Source organism: Bombina bombina, chromosome 1, assembly GCF_027579735.1.
Source record: "Bombina bombina isolate aBomBom1 chromosome 1, aBomBom1.pri, whole genome shotgun sequence".
In the NCBI taxonomy this organism is placed as follows: domain Eukaryota; kingdom Metazoa; phylum Chordata; class Amphibia; order Anura; family Bombinatoridae; genus Bombina; species Bombina bombina.
In genome coordinates, this window is record NC_069499.1 from 624,345,571 (window position 1) to 624,365,942 (window position 20,372).

Below are 20,372 nucleotides of genomic sequence, written 5' to 3' on the forward strand. Positions count from 1 at the left end.
TATTTTCTATACAAATATTATTTTCCACATTCATATTTTTAGACAATACTTCTGTATTTATAGGTTGGATTCAAAAACAAAAAATAATAAAAAAAAATATCTTTAAACCTTTGGGGTAGATTTACCAAGCAGCGGATGCTGCAATCTCCCCCGATGTTTCTGGCTCGCCGGAAACAAGAGTTAAGAAGCAGCAGTCATAAGACCGCCATCTCGAGATGATTGACATCCCCTGGGAATGTGCAGGGGGCGGGATTGCACAAGCATTTCACAAAAAGTATGCTGAGTATGCTGTCTACATTTATCGATGTCGGGTGGACATGAATTGCTATAGCGAATCATGTCCGCCTGCAAGTTGATAAATCGGCCCCTTTGTGTCATTTTAAAAGAACATGAAACTGCAGTGCACAACTATAATACTATGGTTTCTATGAACTATGCTATTTTTTCCTCTGTGACTGTAGTTTTTTTTAAAGGCATTTACTAATGGTAACCTATTACAAGTGCCAGTTAGTGAAGCTCTGCATTTTCACACTGGGTGTCACCATCTTCGTGCTTCCCCTCTGCCTGTGACAGAAGCAGTGCATATTCAAAAATCAGGGGTATTGTTTCTTTTTTTAGCGTGCACAAAATAGAGTAGGAGATGTACATTACTTTGTTGCTTTATATTATTCCTGAGTACTTTGTTTACATTTCATATGTTACTTTAAAAGCTCTTGTGTGAGCTAAACCAAGGTGCAAGTTACAGTTGTGACAGTAATGTAATGTGACAGGACTTTCAGCATTTGATATTTTTAATCCTTATAAATTCTGTATATGAGAGCAAAGGCTGACAAATGTGTTTTTTTTTTACATAGGTAAATTCATTTATAAAGTCAGGACTCAGAACTAGAATTTCAGAAGCCCTGGCCGCTTGTGGTTACCAGATTTGTAAAGCACTGTATAAAAGTATTTCACAGCTTGCAAAGGGTACAGCAACTGCAGAAGTGGTGCCCTGACAAAGCTGTTTGCTATTTGAATTGCTTTAATTGTTCCAGTACTGTGCTTCTCATTCTTCAGTGCCTGTGTATGTATTGTTCATTTCTGTTAGTATTTTTTTCATTTGCCTATTCTCTTTTTTATCATCTATACCATTTTAAACCATATTTTTGTGTTGAAGAGAAAAAGGAAGTATTGTACAATCAATTGTGCTTTATTACAGTTTGTAAATACTTGAGCTGTGCAATTCTTAACCAAAGTTAACACTACACACTTCAAAGTGCTGATCAGGGATGTCTGCCATGAATCTCTCATCTTTTTTTTATCATTGAAAAGCTTTTGCGTTTATTTTTTTTTCATTGAAAAGCAGCATTCTTTCTTTTTTTCAGATATGTGTGTGTGATTACGTTCCAGTGGTTATAAAGTGCTCTCATAATCATACTGCACAAATATTGACCCGAGCAACAATAATAGAAATAAACTTGAATGTTAAGCCAAGCAGGGGGTGGGACATCTTGGAGTTGGCATGGTGCCCCCTAAGAGATGGCAGCACTAGAAAAGCTCTGCTATAGGCTCCTCTTGCTGTTTATTTGCCTGCTCTCAATCCTGGTGGCAAATGAAAAGTGAACTGTCTGTGATGGCTAATCAGCTTAATTATGTGTTAGAAACTAAGTCAAGTGCTTTATTGGCTCCAAAGCACAGTGCCTGGCCTATAAGTGACCAGAGCCATGTAATTCCCTCTTTACCCCCATTGCCAGCTCACAAAAACTTGCACCTCTAAATACAGCTTTTAAGCTTTGTGTAAAATCAGGACTAGCTGCTTTCTGCCTGCAGTTTAACTGTAATGAGACATGTAGCAATGAGACATGTAGAGAGAGAATTAAAGAGAGACAGAGAGAGAGAGCGAGCAAGAGAGACAGATCGAGCAAGCGAGAGATAGACACAGAGAGAGAGAGCGAGAGAGACAGAGCGAGAAAGAGAGAGAGAGAAATAGAGAAAGAGAGAGACAGAGAGGGAGAGAGAAAGACAGAGGGAGAGAAAGAGGGAGAGAGAGAGCGAGCAAGAGAGACAGATCGAGCAAGTGAGAGAGAGAGCAAGAGAGACAGAGATCGAGAGAGAGACAGAGCGAGAAAGAGAGAGAGAGCGAGAAAGAGAGACGGAAAGAGAAATAGAGATAGAGAAAGAGACAGAGAGGGAGATAGAAAGACAGAGAGAGAGGGAGAGAGAAAGAGACAGAGAGAGGGAGAGAGAGAGAAAGAGAGGGAAATAAAGGGAGAGAGAGAGAGTGAAAGAGAGAGAGGGAGATAGAGAGAGGGTGACAGAGAGAGGGGAGAGAGAGTGAAAGAGAGAGAGGGAGAGATATAGAGAGAGCGAGAGAGGGACAGAGATAGAGAGAGCAAGAGAGGGAGAGAGAGAGTAGAAAAAAAGAGGCGACTAGGACTAGCAGAGGAAGCACTGTGTAGGGAGGATAATTTAAGGGAAAAGTTGTTGACTTCTTGGCTAAACTGTGTGTAATCATCAATAAAACTATTCATGTTTGGTGCTTAGAGTACAGTTATTTTGCAGTTTAGTAGGTGTTATTAAAGGAATATTCATATGATAAAACACTAATTAAACATATCCCAAATGTATTATAGCAAAATAAAATGTAGACTTTTAATTTTAAATACAAATCTTCTATTTAAAAAAGCTCTAGGGGGCATGGCTAGGTAGCGGCCATGACTGGTCGCAGTTTATGAAGCTCCCGGTGCAGCTCCAATATCCTACTGATTATACTACGAAATATATCTCAGAACGACTTACATTTAGAAGACTCAACTACCCTACTTTCTGATGGTCCCAGAGATATCAAGTTTGCTTCATTTCTCTTTTGGATACCCGGGATCTGATCTAGTCTGTGGCGCACTTAGGTGGGGGCCTTATCTTGTGCTCTCAACAACCTAACCGGTCCATCTGGTAAGAGCGGCACACGATCTACAACTCATTCCGATCAACTATCCAGCTAATACTGCAGCCTATTCGACCACTTTGCCTCTTTAAAAGCAGCCTTAACTGACAATCTAAGCCCAAGATAGCTATCTATACCGTGTGGAGATGGAAGCCCCAGAGGGATTTTATCAGACCGTGTGGATGTTACTGGGAAACTTGGAGAGACAAATGGACGACAACTTTAGTAACCTCTCAGCCCTCCTATGCCGAATACCAGCGGAGCAAACCAAACACCGCATTTTCTCAAGCGATGACATACCTGAAGTCCTACGGTTCCCTGAGACGGACCTAGCTCCACCTACAGTGAATGAAAAAGAAGAGGTTGCGGAACCCTATGAGCCCTGGGAATGTGTGGCCGACTTCCCGGAGCTTGCTTGGTCTATCCCGTTACTAACGACAACAGCGCATGTGGCTGATCAGAGGATTCAGCATGTCCGGAGTGCTGAAGACCCGTTTACCGTAAATCTTTATCACCCACTCGCTGGTGCCTCCGTAGGCGCAATTCAGGACTATAGGTTTTGCTCACCAAGTAAAAGTCTTAGGTCCTTTCTCCATGCAAAGAAGACACAGAGAGGGCTATATACAGGAGTTTCGTTCACAGGAAGGCCCGCTTTCAGCATAGATGGTAGTTTGCATACCACACTGGAGACTCAGTATTATAGTGAATGTCCGTCTTTGTCCCTCTCCCAGAGGATCGGAGTGGGGTAAACCCCTTATAAACTGTCCTATTGACTATGTTGAGCTTCCTTCCCCCCCCACTTGGAATGCCCAGCATAACGCTTCTCTGCAGACATAACCTGGAGCAGGCAGCTTTCCCATATATACTAGTAAAACTGTGCACCAGTATTGTTATGGACATCTTAGTTATATTGTGTCATATCATACCTTCCAATATATAATTGTTAATGCAAACCTGCAATCATTTCTCATTACATTACTCAGGAACCATATCTGAGACCCTGCGCTATAGAATACATTACCTATGCATTTCTCATTAACACCAAAACTCTTAGCACATTCCTTATAATAGCTGAAGGAAAACTTAATTCCCTCCTATAGCCCCGCAGTGATCTAGGTGTGATTCATATATATTGAGATAAGGGGCTATACTCTTCTCATTTAGACTACTAAACCGCATCTTTCATAGTTGCTATCATACTGTACAGATTCAGATACAAGGGTCAGGTGGTCAGAGATAGCCCTTTCATATATGTGTAGGGGAAATCCACATTGGTGTTAGATACTGGTTTGCTCTCTTCTCCTATTATTATTATGTTACCCTTCCTATGTACCATACAACAACTTACGTAATTGATATGCAGCTAGTCAACACAAATGTTCTACTTGAGGGTTATATCAATTGCTTTGTTTTATAGTTCTCTGTATGCCTCTATTAGCTAACCGTCTAACTGCCTATCATTACAAGTCTTGTTAGTCTTTCCTATGGTCCATGGTAGAAAATTCTGGCACACATGTGTAATTATCAGTGCAAGACTGCAATTATTTATTTTTATTTTTTTTCAAGATATTTACCATGAAACGTTTTTACATTTGTGACCCTGGGCCTTGGAACTCACCTCCCATATATAGTTAACTCTCATTAGCGTTAATCTATTAGTGCATCCCCTATGATAGCCAGTGGAAAACTCCATACTGAGGAGAAAAACCATACATTTACTACTAATCCTCCCCAGTCCTCACTTGGCCCTGTGAGTGACACAAGGAAGTAACTAACTAGACGATGGCATATTGTTGTTATATATGGTACATGATGTAAGGGATTAAAAACATATCTCAGTTCCTTTTCTCTATGCACAGCACTGATTGGTGATATACTGGCTTGCTCTGCATTTACATAGTTTAGTGGCCCAAAAGTACCCACCGTCTGGCATCCTGACTGGCCCCGCCCCCTCTTCCCCCTCCCTTATCTCATTTTGAGCGGCTCTTGCCCGCTGAATTTCCCTCCCCCAAAAAACAAAATAGCTAACCCCCTCTTGCCCCATTCCTTTAGAACAAATAACCTAATAAATACCCTTTATAGCAATGAGGGGATCATTTTTCTTTCCCATATAACATAAAATAGAGGTTCCATTAAACGCTATAAGAAGTTATCATGGGTATACTACCTTAAATTATTTCAGACTACCATCTCCACTGACCAGATCCATAGTGTGATTTTCTTTACCTTTTTATGATCAGTAGAATAATAGCTTAAGTGGTGTACTATACAGAGTTTAAACTTGTTCAGAGATGTACAGATTGCATGGCTAGAGTTTCTATTGCACAGTATTTGTGCTATGCCTATCAACTAAGGGTGTATGTATTATCTCATTGTTATTTTTTGCTTATATATGAATATCTTATGTAATGTCTTTTACAACCTCAATAAAAAATATAAAAAAATAAATACAAAAATTAAAAAAAAGCTCTAATATAAAAAAACTATCAGGAAATACATCTTGTGCACTGATCCCAAGTATCTCAGGACAACTCCCACAGCTCTATTAGTGGGCAAATATTGTTTTTCTTTGTGCATGACATTTAAAAAAAAATGTAAAAATGTGATACCTTTATAAATAACATTTAGTTGCATAAAAAAGAACTGGAAAGTATTCTGGGGTGCAAGATTTCTAGGTTGCAGAATGACACATATAAGTGATTAGTTGGCCAGATACACCTATCCTTGCTGGCATAATAAAAATGTAAATATGCTGTGCAGCACCTGACCTTCACATCCGTAGCTGACGTGTGAGAAGCTGATGAGTCTTTCCTTTATTAATGTGCAGTATCTTATCTGGTAATTACAACGTCACAGAAACATTTGACACAGGTCCCAGTCTTCTTTTTCCCATCCCTGTATATAGATTTCTGTCTTACACTTTTTCGGGTAACCGAGTAAAAAAACATGATTTAGCCATAATAATTTAATTGTAAATAGTTTACAAGGCTGCAGTGTTCATTTATCAGCAAATACACCAGCTGTCTATTACTCTGCTTCCAGTCACAGAATCAAACCTAAAGTAATAGCTGGAAAGCCTTATGGATTTTACCAGTGAATCTGAAGTGCCCAGAGTATAATGTTATTCAAAAATGCTAAAACAGTATTTTGATTAATTAATATAACAGTCTCATATTTGATTAATTAATATAACAGTCTCATATTTGATTAATTAATATAACAGTCTCATATTCTCTCTCTGTTTTTTCTCCTCCATTTCCTTCTCCCTCACTATATCTTATACCCTTCATCTCCCCCTATTTTACTTTTCTTCCACTATCACAATTATGTTTCCCTTTCTCCTCTTCCTCACACTCTTTTTCACCTTCTGTGATTCTTATTTTTTACACCTTTTCTCTTTCTCACACTTTTCCCCCTCTCATATCTCTTCCTCACACTTTCTCTTTCCCACATATCTCTCACACCATCTCTTACCTTCTTTCTTACACATCATTTCTCTCTCACTCTTTTTCTACTTCTCTCTCTTTCTTACCTTCTCTGTGACCTCCCTTCTCTGTGTCTCGCACACACTTTCTCGCACACATCTTGTTTTTGTATTCTCTTTTTTTTCTCACACACTTTCTCTGGTCATCTCTTTCTTTTACACACACCTTATGTCTCTTGCTATCTCTCTTTTTTCTCAATCATCTTCTCTTTAACCTTTCCTCTGTCTCTCTCATTCAAACACACCCTCTTGCTTTCACATTCTGCCTTCATCTCTCCCACTCTCTCACACCTTATGTCTCTAACACTCTTTTATCCATATCCCACATTTCTGCCTTTGTCTTTCTTTCACAAACTCTCTTTCCATCCATCTCTGTATCACTTTAACTACTATCTATTTATCTGTCATCTGTCTGCCTGTCTGTCTTTCTATCTTTCTATCTTATCTATCTATCTTTCTATCTATCTATAATCTATATATCATCTGTCTATCTATATATCATCTGTCTGTCTGTCTGTCTATCGTCTGCCTATCTATCTATCTATCTATCTATCTATCTATCTATCTATCTATATATCTATCATCTGTTTGTATATCTATCATTTGTCTGTCTATCTATCCATCTATCATCTGTTTGTCTATCTATCATCTGTCTATCCATCTATCTATCTATCTATAATCTATCTATCATCTGTCTATCTATATATCATCTGTCTGTCTATCTATCGTCTGTCTATCTATCTATCATCTGTTTGTAAATCTATCATCTGTCTGTCTATCTATCAATCTATCATCTGTTTATCTATCTATATATCTATCTATTATCTGTTTGTATATCTATCATCTGTCTGTCTATCTATCCATCTATCATTTCGTTGTCTATCTATCATCTGGCTATCCATCTATCTATAATCTTTCTGTCTATGTGTCTGTATGTCTATCTACCTATCTTTCTATATGTCTGTCTGCCTGTCTGTACAATTGTACTCCCCATTCCCTTCTCTACCCTTCACTATATCTTTCTCTCTGTCTATCTCTTTCTCTCCCCTTTCCTTTCTCTCTCTTTAGGAAAACAGAAGTATCTCTGTGCCAGTAGGAATGACTGCACCATTGACAAATTTCGGAGAAAAAACTGCCCATCATGCCGTCTGCGGAAATGTTATGAGGCTGGAATGACATTAGGAGGTAAGTCTTATATTTGAAGGTCACAGAATATAGTAAAAGTTATGCAGGTAACTGTGCTGTTAACCTTTTCATGATCGGTTTCACGCCATTTACTATGATAAATAAGACATTTTAGTCATAACGAGCTTTTTTGGAATAACAAAATGAAATAATAGTTTACCTAGTACTTTCTATGTAAAGGAGAGAGTGGTTGAGTTTTCTATTCTGATACTCAGTAACGGAATCTTATTTCCTGTCTCACAACTGTTAATTCATTTAACGTTATACACAGTGATTCAGTTCTAGTACATGCAGTGCTATTTCTGAAGAATTTCTTCATTTATTTGTATTATAAATAGCCAGTTGCTCCAGCCACTCTCCTCCAACTAGTTAAATTCCAGTAATCATCTTCCTGCTATAAAATTAAGCTTAGCAGAGTATATTGGCCAAGTGAAAGAGGTCAGTCTGACCCCAGGAACAGCAATGTCAGGGCAATGAAATGTGGCGTGTTTGTTGTTGACTGGAGCTGTGGATCTTGAGAGAGAAGGATAGATTAACCATTTCAGGCAGTTTTCTTACAAAGCAAAGCCATAAAGCCAGTGTGACTCTTTGATCATAGTCCCTGATAAGGTTTATTAATCCTTTGTGTAATGACATATACACATTAGCACTTTACTATTTTAATCTGTATCAGTAAAAACAAGTTCTATTACTTTTGAGAACATAGTTGTGCTTACAAATGTATTTTAGCATGATGAAGCATTACTGAATTACAAAGACATGGGTGTGATGTATGACAATCTGATAGATAAAGAGCTGGCGTGGGAAGAAATGTGAGAGATGGCCGAGGTAAGGGACAGTATGAAAGGACACAGTGACAGAGGATTAGATCAAAGTAGGTGACAGCACTAGGACACGAGAGACAGTGACAGAGTGGGAGCTAAAGAGCAGGGGTTTGTGCCAGTAATATAGACATGAGTGGGAGACTGATAAAGTGGAGCAAAAAACTGCACTAAATAGAGAAAACTGAGGGACTGATAAAGACATGAGTGAGAGACAGGAAGTGATACTGACTGTGCAGTAACAAGGGTAAAAAAAAAAAATGAGAGCACTATAGACTATTCCTCACTAACCTCCAAGAACAGGGAGATGATGTTATAACAGCGCCTTTACTAGTAGTGACAATCACAACAGTGCAAGTGTGACTTAGAATTAAACATTTAAAGAAAGATTAATTCATGCACTTTGTAGATAGTGGGATCTTGATTTCACTTTTCCAGTATGCCCATCATGCCAAGATACAAACCGGTATTCATATGGTTAATCAGTGGTAAGAATGAATTTGGAGTAATCTCACTCATGTGAATGAGTATTTCACTTCCAAAGTGAACAAAGCGGTTAATTCAAAAGAACTGTACCGTAACCTTAAAAGGACAATCCTGTCAAAATGTAAATGCACATGAATTACATCTTTGAATAGAATCATATTTGCAATATACATGTATTGGTAAAAAAAAAATTCTAGTAAAGGTTATCACTGTTTTAGTGTTAGCATTTTTCTCTGCATGTGCATGTGAAGCATAGCTAGATATTAGCAGTGCTCCAGCATATTAAATACTGCAGCTGCTCAGACAGCCAGTGGGGCTTGTATCATGTCAGCAATTAACAAATTGAGTAATTACCAGATAGTATAAGCACCTTAGGCTCTCTGAGCAAGTGCTGTGTTTAAAATGCTGATGCACGTTGCATATCTAAATACATTTTTGAAACAACTATAGCTTTTATTAGAAGCATTTTTACTTATACATGTTTATTACAAAAGGGCTTCTATTCAAACCTGAAATACATCCATGTTGATTCCAATTTTGGCTGAAATGTCCCTTTAAAGAGGTTTCTATATTGAAAACAAGTACTTAAAACACTAAATGGCCTTTTCAGGATGTTTTTTGATGAAAGAGCATTCATGGTTGCAGGTTTTGAACACAGAAATCCATTTCCATCTTAATGGGAGGAGAGTCCACTGCTTCATTCATTACTTGTGGGAATTAAGAACCTGGCCACCAGGAGGAGGCAAAGACACCCCAACCAGAGGCTTAAATACCTCCCCCACTCCCCACACCCCCCAGTCATTATTTGCCTTTTGTCACAGGAGGTTGGCAGAGAAGTGTCAGAAGATTCGGAGTAGTCTCTTATGGAGGGTAGTACTTTTCAAATTGGAACTGGAGTTTTAAGTAGTCCTGTCAGCCTCTCAGTGAGAGCATGGGTGAATGTTAGAGTCCGGAGATGCAGGGAGATTCTTTCTGCGAACCCATCCTGACTCAGTTTAACAGCTCCATTAACAATCAGCATTGACGAGTTACACTGCCTGCTTTTCTTCTCTCAAGTCCATGTCATGAGCGATGTTACTACCCTGTCACACTTGAAGGGCCGTGTTCCTGTTCCACGGCGTTGATTCTGGTAATATTGTTTCATTTATATATATTTGATAAAGCAAGAAGACAGGGTCACAGTGTGGCTCCTTTATCTTTATAGAATCTAGGGTAATACCCTCGGAAGGGGGTTATTGAACAAGGGGGATTTTATTATGCATCTTATCGTTTATTGTGTTTCTGCTGCATTTGTGTGAGATGAGGCTCTGTCAGTGTGGAACAGTCAGTGCAGAGATTGAGGTGGGCTTTTTTGTTGTGTCTCTCGAGTGCAGGGGCGGTCCTGCATGGCACTCCATGTGACCGGGTGTGGCCTCTATAACTTCCTCTTTCTCGACCTGCGTTCGGAAGACGAAAGTTGTTTCTTGTAGTCCGGGTCATAGGAGGTGGTGAGTGCTCCGGCCATTGGGATGTAAAGGTGCCATTATTTTTTAGATCAAGTCCGTAATAAAGGCGCAAGCTATGGAGGACTCTGATATGTTAGAGGATACTCCCTATTTATCTAAACCTATTAACTGTGTATATTGTGAGGAGGTTCCAGTCGAGCCGCCTGCGCAACTCTGTTCCACATGCTTTGACAATATTGCTATATCCAAAAAGAATAAAGTGTTTAGTACGACTGAGCCGTCCACCTCTGAGGGTTCTCAGCCCTGTGAGGTGTGTTCCCTACAATCATCTCAGTTTACACAAGCAGTTCCCCAGGGCACTACTAATCCTCCTGCGGGAGGGGCCCTTTGGCCTCCAGACTTTGACGATCAGTTGCAGACGGCGGTTTCTGCAGCCATTAATGCAATGTCTTGCCCTACTAAGTGCAAGCGGAAGGTACGCCACTGCCAGTAGTCTCAGGGGTCTTCGACTCCGCTGGATGTCTCAGATAGATTATCCACTGAGGAGGACAACTCAGAATTATCGGAGGATGTCGATTCTGGGTCGGAATTGGCTACTTCTAGGCCTCCGTCCGCGGAGAAACCAGACTTAATTTAAGATGGAGCGTTTGCGCCTTTCTGCTGAAAGAGGTTCTTGCTACTTTGGAGGTTACGGAACTGAAGATACCTGAGGAACCTTCAATCCCTAAACTTAATAGGGTTTACGAGGACAGGGTAGTGCCCCAGGCCTTCCCGGTTCCAGTCAAGATGGCTAACATTATTAAGAGGGAATGGGAGAAACTTGGTTCGTCCTTTTCCCCCTCTTCTTCTTTTAAAAAACTTTTCCCCGTCCCTGACATGCAGCTTGAACTGTGGGGAACTGTCCCTAAGGGGGATTGTGCTACCTCCTTGCTCGCTTAGATAATGACTATTCCGTTAGAGGATAGCTCGTCTTTGAAGGAACCCATGGATAAAAAGATGGAGTCCTTGTTGCAGAAGATGTTTCCAACTCACGGGCTTCGTTTTCCAACTGGCGGTGGTCACTGCGGTGGCCGGTGCGGCTACCTACTGGTGTGACGCTCTATCAGCAATGGTCGAGGTGGAAACTCCCCTCGATAAGATTCTAGAATGAATCAAGGCCTTAAAGGTAGCACATTCGTTCATTTGTGATGCTAACATGCAGATTATTCAGTTTTAGCCCGTAGGGCTCTGTGGCTAAAGTTGTGGTCTGCTGACATGACTTCCAAGTCTTGCCTGCTTTCCCTCCCATTCAAAGGGAAAGTTTTGTTTGACCTGGACCTGGATTCTATCATATCTACGGTCACGGGTGGCAAGGGTGCCTTCTTGCCCCAGGATAAGAAGGCTAAACCTAAGGGGTCTAATTTTCGTCCCTTTCGTGCGGACAAGTCTCAGCGCCAGCAGTCTGCCGCAAAGTCTGAGCAATTCAAGGGATCTTGAAAGCCAGCTAACTCTTGGAACAAGTCCAAGCAGAACAAGGAGCCCGCTGAGTCAAAGTCGGCATGAAGGGGCAGCCCCCAATCCGTCCTCGGATCAAGTAGGGGGTAGACTATCTATTTTTGTGGAGGCCTGGAGAAGACACATTATAAACCCTTGGTTTCTGGAGGTCGAAGCCCAGGGTTACAGGATAGCTTTCAAGTCCTATCCGCCCATAGGCAGATTCCTCCTGTCAATCTACATCAAAATCTCAAGGCTGACTGCATGGAGATTGAACGGCTAGTCTTAGCCAAGAGTGGATTTTCAGAAAAAGTGATTGACACTCTCGTTCAGGTGTGAGGAACGAGGATATCCCTGGCATAAGGTCAGGGTATCCAGGATTTTGGCTTTTCTCCAGGACGGTCTGGATAAGGGTCTTGCAGCCAGTTTCCTAAGGGGACAGATCTCTGCTTTATCTGTACTGTTGCATAAGAAGCTTGCGGAGCTTCCTGACATTCAGTCCTTTGTTCAGGCTCTGGTTAGGATCAGGCCTGTCTTCCAGAATCCGGCTCCTCCTTGGAGCTTAAACTTGGTTCTTAAGGTATTGCAGAGGGCTCCATTTGAGCCTATGCATGCTCTTGACATTAAGGTTCTTTCATGGAAAGTACTGTTATTACTGGCTATTGCATCGGCACGCAGAGTTTCTGAATTGGCGGCCTTGCAATGCAACTTAGTTTTTCATGCTGATGAGGCTGTTCTTCGCACTGGATTGTGATTTTTTTTCCCAAGGTAGTGTCGAGTCGTAATATCAATCTGGAAATAGTGGTTCCTTCTTTGTGTCCTAACCCTTCTTCTTCAAAGGAGAGGTTACTTAATAATCTGGACGTGGTTCGGGCTTTGAAGCTTTATCTTTAGGCCACGAAGGAGTTCAGACAGACCTTGTCCTTATTTGTTGTGTACTCAGGGAAGCGCAGGGGGCGCCTCTGCCACTTCTCTATCATTTTGGTTGAGAAGTATGATCCGTCGGGCATATGAGACAGCGGGACACAAGTCTCCTCAGAAGATTACGGCTCACTCGACTAGAGCTGTGGTCTCTTCTTGGGCCTTTAAGAATGAGGCTTCTATGGAGCAGATTTGTAAGGGGCCACTTGGTCTTCCTTACATACTTTTGCAAAATGTTATAAATTTGACGTTTTTGCTTCAGCTGATGCAGCTTTTGGGAGAAAGGTTCTGCAGGCTGTGGTGCCCTCAGTTTAGGGTCCGCCTCCTTTTGCCCTCCTGTTTTTTTCATTCAGTGTCCTCTAGAGCTTGGGTATTTGTTCCCACAAGTAATGAATAAAGCAGTGGGCTCTCCTCCCATTCTGATGGAAAACATAAATGATGCTTACCTGATAATTTCATATCCATCTGTGGGAGGAGAGTCCCCTGCCACCGCCCATTTCTCCGGTGGGCAGACCTAAATTTAATTTATTCTTCTGGCACCATTTATACCCTGATATTTCTCCTACTGTTCCTTGTTCCCTTGGCAGAATGACTGGAGGATGAGGGGAGTGGGGGAGCTATTTAAGCCTATGGCTGGGGTGTCTTTGCCTTTTTCTGGCGGCCAGGTTCTTAATTCCCACAAATAATTAATGAAGCAGTGGACTCTCCTCCCACAGATGGAAATGAAATTATCAGGTAAGCATAAGTTATGTTTTAGTATTGTGAGCACTTGAGAAACTCGAATTTGAGTGCAAAGCAAAAATCAATTTCAGGAACAAATCTCTGATAGATCGTAATGGAACCTAGATTTACATTATTGTTCTGAACAATCATTATGCACCTTTATAAACAAATATCTTGTTTTCGGTGTTAGTCAAATCCAGCTTATACTCCGCTGTTATGTAATTCTTTACTTTTGTAGTGCTGCAGTGGTGTAATTATATGGAGCCGAAAAAAATAGAACCGCTTTGTATTAACTAATGGCTTTGAGAAAATGGGCTATCCCAATTGGAAGAGTAAACTAACAAAACTATTTTAAAAAGAAGAAAAAAATCAAAACAAAAAATGAACACACTTGTTTCACCAGTTAGAACATATACAGCAGTATGAGTTGTGGGCTATTTCTGCAAGTGTCATATGTGCTTTATTACTCATAAGAGCACCAGCTAAAGTTTGATCACTGTGTCTTTAGTGCACTTTCCATCTAACAGCATAAGCATTTCACATGTATGTATTTTATTGTCAGTGCATAGGAGTCAGATACATTGGTTTCAATGCTACAGTAATTTGCTTCATATCACAGTTGGTGTGGCACTGGCACTGCACCCAAATATTATCTTTGCGGCCCACCACAGCCTAATTCCCACTAGACTATTCCCATACTGTGAGCTGCTAACCTATCTGATAAACTGCTGTTTGTGTTTTCCAAGAAAGTATTTCAAGGTTATTCTGAGAGTTTCCAGACCTAGGTCCCAGATATGCATTTACATGAGATTTTGTACAATACTATTGTCTTTGGCATTTATAATATTAGACCACTCAGCCTTATACAATAAAAAAACAATCTTCACCACGGGTTCCAAACCCTTCGTACTCAAAAACCTATTTGTGCTGATCAAATAACATCCCTCACAGAGATCAGTTGCAACATATTTATAAGACACGCAGAACATAGTAAAATAATTGACTACTTTTGCACACACAAAAAAAAACAAATCTTCTGGCCCAGTTTTTCTTTTCAGTGATTGCATTTGATTTTTTCACCATAGCAACATCAGCTTTCCAGACATACCTAAAAGTTATTTGCATAAATTAACAATATTATGTTTCTTAAAGTCAGAAAATAATCATTATAAATGGAAGAAGGAAGGTTAGGTGTCTTATTTCAGGGCCTGTTTCTCTTGCAAGGTGTATCCAGTCCACGGATTCATCCTTTACTTGTGGGATATTCTCATTCCCTACAGGAAGTAGCAAAGAGAGCACACAGCAAAGCTGTCCATATAGCTCCCCCTCTAGCTCCACCCCCCAGTCATTCTCTTTGCTGGCTCTAAGCACTAGGGTCTCTCTCTGGATTGTAAAGTGAATGTGGTGTTAGAATTGTAGTTTTATTATCTTCAATCAAAAGTTTGTTATTTTAAATGGTACCGGTTTGTACTATTTACTCTCTAGCAGAAAAGTGATGAAGATTTCTGCTGAGAGGAAAATGATTTTAGCATGTTGTAACTAAAATCCACTGCTGTTCACACACAGGACTGAGGAGTACCAGAAAACTTCAGTTGGGGGGAACAGTTTGCAGGGTGATCTGCAATAAGGTATGTTCAGTCATTTATTTCTAGACAAGACTGAGATAATGCTATAAGGACTGACAATATCCCCATGAGGGGAGGGTAAGCTCTGTTCACAGACTTAGTAAGGAATTGAATGCTTACATAATAGGGCTAATATACTGGTTGACACTTATTCAGGGCAATCGATTGTTTGGCTAAGGAAAAATCGTTTTGCAAGACACTTTGAAAGCCCTTTTGGGTTTTTTTTCTGGGGTTATTACCTCATGGCTGTTTTTTAGTCACTTAGGAGTGATTTACTAGGCCTCACAGCTCCGGAGTAGAGTGGGAAGGGCCTAATTGCTTCAGATGCACAGTTAGAATTGCAGAGAAGTTCATGCTGTTTCACATGGAGGGTCCTGCTGATGTTTGAGGGCCTAAAAGAAGCTATATTCCCCCAAATCTGATCCCTAAGGGAAGGTAGGGCCACAGCAAGGCTGTGGCAAGGTGCTGTAGTGATTTAACCAGGTGTTGGCTTTAGGCTGCTCCGGTTTGGGCATTAAGGGGTTAATCGTTTTGAAACTTGGGGTGCAATCTTATTAAGGCTTTAGCTACATACTGTGAAAATTTCAGAAAGATTGCTGCATTTTTCACCGTTTTGTAAAATTGTGTGCTCTTTTTATCTCTTAAAGGCACAGTAACGTTTTTTTCAAATTGTGTTTTTTATTTGATTAAAGTGATTCCAAGCCTGTTTGTGTACTCTACTAGTCTGTTAAACATGTCTGACACTAAGGAAAATCCTTGTTCAATGTGTTTAGAAGCCATGGTGGAACCCCCTCTCACAATGTGTCCCACTTGTACTGATATGTCTATACACTTTAAAGATCATATTGTTGCACTTAAGAATGTGGCCCAAGATGATTCTCAGACTGAAGGTAACAAGGGTAGCCCGTCTGCCTCTCCCCAAGTGTCACAACCAGTTACACCCATGCAAGCGACGCCTAGTACCTCTAGTGCGTCTAACCCTTTTACATTACAAGACTTAGCGGCAGTCATGGATAATTCTCTTACAGCCTTCTTATCTAAACTGCCCGTGTTACCTGCAAAGCGTGATAGCTCTGTTTTAAGAACAGATTATGAGCATTCTGATGCTTTGGTAGCCGTATCCGATATACCCTCACAACGCTCTGAAGTGGGAGCGAGGGATTTGATGTCTGAGGGAGAAGTCTCTGATTCAGGAAGGGTTCCTCCCCAGACAGATTCAGATACATTGGCTTTTAAATTTAAACTAGAACACCTCCGTGTTTTACTTAGGGAGGTATTAGCTACTCTGGATGACTGTGACCCTTTGGTGATCCCAGAGAAATTGTGTAAAATGGACAAGTACCTAGAGGTCCCTGTTTACACGGATGCGTTTCCGGTCCCTAAGAGGATTGCGGATATCGTTACTAGGGAGTGGGATAGGCCAGGTGTCCCTTTTGTCCCCCCTCCTGTTTTTAAGAAAATGTTCCCCATATCTGACCCCATGCGGGACTCATGGCAGACGGTCCCTAAGGTGGAGGGGGCTGTTTCTACACTAGCTAAACGCACAACCATACCAATTGAAGACAGTTGTGCTTTTAAAGACCCTATGGATAAAAAATTAGAGGGTTTACTTAAGAAAATTTTTGTTCAACAAGGTTTTCTTCTCCAACCTATTGCCTGCATTATTCCTGTAACTACTGCAGCTGCTTTCTGGTTTGAGGCGCTGGAAGACTCGCTCCAGACGGAGACCTCATATGAGGAAATTATGGATAGAATTAAGGCTCTAAAGCTAGCTAATTCTTTTATCACTGACGCCGCTTTCCAAATAGCTAAGTTAGCGGCGAAAAATTCAGGTTTCGCCATTTTGGGGCGCTAAGGCTAAAGTCCTGGTCGGCCGATGTGTTATCTAAATCCAAGCTTTTGAACATTCCTTTCAAAGGGAAGACCCTCTTCGGGCCTGAATTGAAAGAGATTATTTCAGATATCACCGGGGGAAAAGGCCATGCTCTCCCTCAGGACAAAGCCTTTAAAACAAAGAACAAAGCTAATTTTCGTTCCTTTCGCAATTTCAGGAACGGCCGCGCTTCATCCTCTCCGGCTGCAAAACAAGAGGGTAACGCTTCACAGCCCAAGGCAAACTGGAAACCTTACCAGGGCTGGAATAAGGGTAAACAGGCCAAAAAGCCTGCAGCTGCCACCAAGACAGCATGAAGGGGTAGCCCCCGATCCGGGATCGGATCTAGTAGGGGGCAGACTCTCTCTCTTCGCTCAGGCCTGGGCAAGAGATGTACACGATCCTTGGGCATTAGAGATTTCCTCGGCCATCTGTGGCTCAGTGCATGGAGACTAATGGTTGCGGCAATGGACATAGTCCCTTTTGCTCGGATACACCTCAGACCACTGCAACTATGCATGATCAAACAGTGGAATGGGGATTATGCAGATTTGTCTCCTCAAATTCAGTTGGACCAGGAGACCAGAGATTCTGTTCTCTGGTGGTTGTCTCAGGATCACCTGTCTCAAGGAATATGTTTCCGCAGGCCAGAGTGGATCATCGTAACGACCAACGCCAGTCTGTTAGGCTGGGGTGCGGTCTGGGACTCCCTGAAAGCTCAGGGCTTATGGTCTCGGGAAGAAACTCTTCTCCTGATAAACATTCTGGAACTGAGGGCGATATTCAACGCTCTTCAGGCATGGCCTCAACTAGCGGCGGCCAAATTCATCAGATTTCAGTCGGAGAACATCACGACTGTAGCTTATGTCAATCATCAGGGGGGAACAAAGAGTTCCCTATCGATGACAGAAGTAACCAAAATAATCAGGTGGGCGGAGGATCACTCCTGCCATCTCTCAGCAATTCACATCCCAGGAGTAGACAACTGGGAGGCGGATTTTCTAAGTCCTCAGACTTTTCACCCGGGGGAGTGGGAACTTCACCCGGAGGTATTTGCCCTGCTGACTCAGCTATGGGGCACCCCAGAGTTGGATCTGATGGCGTCCCGTCAGAACACCAAACTTCCTCTCTACGGGTCCAGGTCCCGGGATCCTAAGGCGGTATTGATAGATGCTCTAGCAGCGCCTTGGTCCTTCAATCTGGCTTATGTTTTTCCACCGTTTCCTCTCCTCCCGCGTCTGGTTGCCAGAATCAAGCAGGAGAAGGCTTTGGTGATTCTGATAGCGCCAGCGTGGCCACGCAGGACTTGGTATGCAGACCTAGTGGACATGTCATCTGTCCCACCATGGACAGTGCCAATGAGGCAGGATCTTCTAATACAGGGTCCGTTCAAGCATCCAAATTTAGTTTCTCTACGTCTGACTGCTTGGAGATTGAACGCTTAATTCTATCCAAGCATGGGTTCTCTGAGTCAGTTATAGATACTCTGATTCAGGCTAGAAAGCCTGTCACCAGGAAAATCTACCATAAGATATGGCGAAATATCTTTGTTGGTGTGAATCCAAGGGTTACTCATGGAGTAAGATTAGGATTCCCAGGATATTGTCCTTTCTCCAAGAAGGACTGGAGAAAGGATTGTCAGCTAGTTCCTTAAAAGGACAAATATCTGCTTTGTCTATCATGTTACACAAGCGTCTGGCAGAGGTACCAGACGTTCAAGCGTTTGCTCAGGCTTTAGTCAGAATCAAGCCTGTCTATAAACCTGTGGCTCAGCCATGGAGTTTGAATCTAGTTCTTTCAGTTCTTCAAGGGGTTCCGTTTGAACCTTTACATTCCATAGACATTAAGTTGTTATCTTGGAAAGTTTTGTTTTTGATAGCTATCTCTTCTGCTCGAACAGTTTCAGAATTGTCTGCCTTACAGTGTGATTCACCTTACCTGGTGTTCCACGCAGATAAGGTAGTTTTGCATACCAAGCCTGGTTTTCTTCCTAAAGTTGTTTCTAACAAGAATATTAACCAGGAAATAGTTGTTCCTTCTCTGTGTCCTAATCCATCTTCGAAGAAGGAACGTCTATTACACAATCTTGATGTAGTTTGTGCTTTAAAGTTCTATTTACAAGCAACTAAGGATTTCAGACAAACATCTTCCTTGTTTGTTATCTATTCTGGTAAGAGGAGAGGTCAGAAAGCGACTGCTACCTCTCTTTCCTTTTGGCTGAAAAGCATCATCCGTTTGGCCTATGAGACTACTGGCCAGCAGCTTCCTGAAAGAATTACTGCTCATTCTACCAGAGCAGTGGCTTCCACATGGGCTTTCAAAAATGAGGCTTCTGTTGAACAGATTTGTAAGGCAGCGACTTCGTCTTCACTGCATACTTTTGCCAAATTTTACAAATTTTATACTTTTGCTTCTTCGGAGGCTATTTTTGGGAGAAAGGTTTTGCAAGCAGTGGTGCCTTCCGTTTAAGGTACCTGTCTTTTTCCCTCCCTTCATCCGTGTCCTAAAGCTTTGCTATTGGTATCCCACAAGTAAAGGATGAATCCGTGGACTGGATACACCTTGCAAGAGAAAACAGAATTTATGCTTACCTGATAAATTACTTTCTCTTGCGGTGTATCTAGTCCACGGCCCGCCCTGGCATTTAAGTCAGGTAAAAATGTTTTTGTTTAAACTGCAGTCACCACTGCACCCTATGGTTTCTCCTTTTTCTTCCTAACCTTTGGTCGAATGACTGGGGGGTGGAGCTAGAGGGGGAGCTATATGGACAGCTTTGCTGTGTGCTCTCTTTGCTACTTCCTGTAGGGAATGAGAATATCCCACAAGTAAAGGATGAATCCGTGGACTGGATACACCGCAAGAGAAAGTAATTTATCAGGTAAGCATAAATTCTGTTTTTTATCAAGTGGTTCTGCTAAGCTGAATAAAGGAATCAGGATAGTGCTGGTACAGAACTTAACATGTGGTTGTTCTGGCCTGCTTGAAGCTGTTAGCAGTAGTTGTGTAACATGGTTTAAAGGTTATTTTACTCAAACTAGCAATATTATGAAGGAGTAGTAATTAAACCTGGTCAAATAAGAATTGCAAACTGTAATAATGTTAGTGTTTGTGGATCATTTGTAATGTTGTATTAAAAGGAAATTAAGCACTAAATACATTTTTATGAGCATAGTATTGAGGTTTTCCACATCTCCCTCTAGTCAGGAGTGCTGCCATGTTGAAATCTAGCTTGTATAACGAAGGTTCCAAAATGGAGCCATCCATAATTAAAGGGCCACGGTAAAAAAAATACATTGCTAGCATTAGTCATTTTGAGCTTCTCAGGTTCTGCTGGTATTACAAGTTGAAAAAAAAATATTTTTCGCTAGCGGTAACCCGAAAAGCGCAAAAATCCTAAGCAGAGTTTTCGTGTG

The 20,372-nt window shown here is 41.4% G+C and overlaps 1 protein-coding gene across 1 annotated transcript in view; it reads left to right on the forward strand.

Moving 5' to 3' along the window:
* Positions 1-20,372, forward strand: part of AR (androgen receptor) — a 483,459-nt gene that overhangs the window by 383,539 nt on the left and 79,548 nt on the right. Inside the window, exon 3 of the mRNA XM_053699025.1 lies at positions 7,476-7,592. Coding sequence (XP_053555000.1) covers positions 7,476-7,592 — 117 coding nt within the window. The remainder of the gene's footprint in view (positions 1-7,475; positions 7,593-20,372) is intronic.